The following is a 3640-nucleotide window of genomic DNA, read 5'->3' as shown; positions in this document are numbered from 1 at the left end:
GAAGCACAGCTGCCAGCCGGAAGCGCCCGGCCGCTCTGGGTCTCCGCCCGGTACCAGGTAGAAGGACGACGACTCGGAGGCCAGCGGGCCGGCCCACGAGTGGCTCCGAGCCCCCTCGGGCCAGCCATTCACGGACACCACGGGGATCAGGTCGAAAAGCAGGAGCCGGCGTGGGGGCCCTGGAGTAGCCAGGAGGATGGTGGTGAATCCCGCGTGGCGGGCTGCGTGGACCAATAGCGGGGCACCAGGGACCGGGATCAGGGACTCGGCGACCTCAGCCAGCACAGCAAAGAACCACGCAGCCACCTTGGCCGGGCACAATGTGGGCCACGCCTCCGGAGCCTCCGACAGCGGCGGTGCGGGACTCTCCGTGGTTGCTTTGGTGACGTCACCGCCCAGTTCTTTCGGGGATGCGGGAAAGCCAAGGTCGGTTACATCTGGCCGAGGCGACTCGGGCCCCGAACGGTTACTCGGTGATTTTTCCAAAGACACGTGCGGGTCCAGCTCGGTGACGTCACCGGGCGGTTGGTCCACGGAGCTTTGCTGATCCTGGGGACTTTGTTCGCTTTGGGTGCGGTGGACCGAGTCGCGTCCTCCTGGGACTGGGGGTCCCAGGCAGTCCTGCCATGCCTTTCGCACCGAGGTTCCCTGCATCGATTCCGGGAGGCAGAGCCGGGCATAATAGGATTCCATGTCCAGTTGCAACTCCTGCCCGATGCCATCGAGAGAAAACACGGGCACCAGCAGTGTGAAGCCGGCGTCGTAGTGAGGTCCCCGGGCATAGGGGCCTAGGGGTGAAGGCCCCAGATCCACAGAGCCCTCGCGAATCCCGCCACGAAGCAGCAAGAGCTCTGCTTGGGGCGGAAAACGGGGGTCTCGGCGGTGAACCAGACCTACGGGAAGAGAAGGGATTGTGATATGCAACTCCGGGGCGGGGCTGAGCTGCGCGTTTCTGAAGCCGGGGAGGGTTACTCACCGAGTAAAGAAAAAACGAAGTCCTTGGCCCGGAGGAGGTCTGGGCCCGTCTTGGGCCCGTCTCTCCAGCTCTCCTGCACTCCCAGTTCCTGGATGAGCTGGGTCAGTTCCTGGAGCTGCGCTCCGGAGCAGAAGTCGACGTCCGTGAGCGGGCGGGCTGGGGCCGGGGGCGGCGGGCCCCACCAGGGGGCACTCCCCCAGACCGCGGAAGCCATGCGGCTCTATGGTTTGGGGCCGGGGAACCACACAGACGAGAGGAAGCCTAGACCGGCCAAAAGGCACCTCCGCTCTTCTCTCTTCCCGAGGCCGACAGAGTGCCTCAGGCAGGTGCGCCAACCGGTCTGCAGATAAAGGGCTGTGAGCTCAGTCTTGAAAACGAACAAATAAAGACCTCCTCTGTCCTTGCCCTTTCTCCTTTTCTGGTCCCCGCCCCCATGGGCCGGTTCACCGAACTCACCCCTCCTTCGGCACGTGATAGCCCTCCGGCGTCCCTGTCTACCTCCCCTTACCTCTTTTTCGGAAAAGGCTTAAGGTCTGCGTCTTCCCTAAGGGGTAAGTGCAAGAGTTGGGAAGAGAATGGCCAGAGCAATCCAACAGGTAACCTTCTTCCTGCTGCCCGCAGGGCCACGCCCCGAAGTCCAGCCTCGCCCCTTTCTAGGAGCCGTCCAGGTGGCTCGGGCCGGCCCCGCCTCTGTCAACACTCCCTTCGCTCTTTTCAGATCTCGCGCTGTCCGGGGAGATGCAGTTTGTTCCGTTACCAGAGCGATGGGGCTACGCCCCCACATCCTTTACTGTTCCTCTGAAGTGCCTGGTTGGAGTTGGAGTTTCTATGGAGATAAACTGTTCTGTTTCTTTCCAAGCCCAGGTCAGCCCCACACAAACATTTCTTGGAGTTGGAGCAGAAGGGTGATAGGATATATCTAAATAGCAAACAATAATGGTGGACACACCTCAGGGCCTGGGGAGAAACGGGGGCCCCTCTATCCCATGTGAGTAGCGGAGCCCTGGTCATGTAGGTCTAGAAGGGTTCGTCCATGTACTTATAACTTCATCTTGGAGATGAGACTGCGTCCTAGAGAGGCTGCACATGACCTGCCCAAGGTCAGAGCCGAGCCAGAGAGGTGTTAGAAAGGAACTCCCCTTGGAGTCGGTGGTAGTCGTGTGAGGCAAGAACACACAGGTGGTGACCCAGGAGTGGACATCTGACTCGGGGAAGGGACATATTAATGATACCCACCTCAGTTACACATGTGTGGTGACGGAAAAAACACTTTGGAATCTCATACCTGGTGTGTACACAGACGAGTTATCAGAACTACAAATCAAATCCAGAGGAAACTCCCAGTTGGAGGGGGGGGGCAGAGCAAAGGGAAATTATGGGGAAGAAAATTGTTTTCGGTTACCGATGCTTTCAGGGACGAAGCTTAAGTCCAGGATGACAAGGGAGCCAGAATAACGGGACAAAAGTTAGGACACCAGGGACAGGCTTACAGATCAGACCTATGCATTGCTGGACCAGGACTTCTTACATACCCTTTCCCCTGGGGACTATCTCTGGAGTGATAGCCCATGGGCAAGAGAATTAAACAGAAACACCTAGAAAAATTAGAGGCCTGTAAAGGAAGGGACTCTCAGAATCCAGAGCTCAATTTGGGAAGCCCAGATCTCAGGCGTTCCTAGTCACTGACAAAGAGAGCTCTTCTCCCTCAACAACTCAGAGCCCCAAACACTGCCCAGAACTGGGGAGGCAGGTTTCCATACATTCAGTTGTGACCCAAGAGACCAGATCAGGAAAACTGAAGACTGGGCTCTCTCTCACATTCTGGGGTAATCAGGCATCTGGCATCCCTACATCTTACCTCCTCCCCAGAGGTGGCCTCTGAGCCACCCTAAAAAGAATTAAGTTCTCTGGGCTCTGTGGGAGTTTTGAAGAAGCTGGGGATGGGTGACAGGGAAAGTGACTCTAAACTCTAAAGCATTACTGCCTAGTAGGATTTTCTGTAATGATGAAAATGTCCTAAATCTGTCCTGTCCAATGTAGTAGCCACTAGCCACCCATGTCTATCGAGCACTTGAAATGTAAATAATGAAACAGAAAAACAGAATTTTAAATTTTTTAAATTTTAATTAATTTACATTCTAAAAGCCATGGATAGCTAATGGCTAGTGTGTTGGAAAATGCAGCTCCAGGGCCTTGGGGATCATGGGTTTAGCTCTGCAGCTTTGGAGGAGAAGGGGCAAGTATAGTTCCAGCTCCCATCAGGCCCTGAGAGAGGCCAGTGTCGGCAATGGGGCTGGAGTGGATGTCCTCAATCAATCACAGAACATTTCTCTCCCCTCTTTATTTCCTAATGCACCTTGGTCCCCTCTTTTTCCGGGGGCCTCATTACACACTGATATCCCCACTCGGTGTTCTCCACTGAGTGGCTGGGTGCCTCTTGGCGAAGGCGCCTGGGAGATAGAGCTTCACACTTGTCTCTGCCCACTCCGAACTGCCTCTGGCGGGCATCAAAGACCACATGCCCTACCCGGGTGCCTGACCCAGCGCAGTGAGTCTTCAAGTTGGTTTTGGGAGGCATAGCCATCTGGTGATAGTTCTGGCTAGCTGGAGGAACTGTATCCACAGGACGGTACACCCACTCTTGGCCACCTACTCGATGGGAGG

The 3640-nt window shown here is 56.3% G+C and overlaps 1 protein-coding gene across 1 annotated transcript in view; it reads right to left on the bottom strand.

The window, feature by feature from the left end:
- TMEM102 (transmembrane protein 102) overlaps positions 1–1422 on the bottom strand; it is a 3230-nt gene extending 1808 nt beyond the window's left edge. The window contains exons 1-2 of the mRNA XM_005878836.2: positions 977–1422; positions 6–893 (exon numbers count right to left, since the gene is read on the bottom strand). Coding sequence (XP_005878898.1) covers positions 6–893; positions 977–1190 — 1102 coding nt within the window. The 5' untranslated portion in view covers positions 1191–1422. The remainder of the gene's footprint in view (positions 1–5; positions 894–976) is intronic.
- Between the last annotated feature and the right edge of the window lie 2218 nt (positions 1423–3640).

This window comes from Myotis brandtii, unplaced genomic scaffold (assembly GCF_000412655.1).
Source record: "Myotis brandtii unplaced genomic scaffold, ASM41265v1 scaffold573, whole genome shotgun sequence".
NCBI lineage: Eukaryota > Metazoa > Chordata > Mammalia > Chiroptera > Vespertilionidae > Myotis > Myotis brandtii.
Note: the sequence above shows the minus strand (reverse complement) of the source record. Positions and strands in the feature narration are given on the sequence as shown.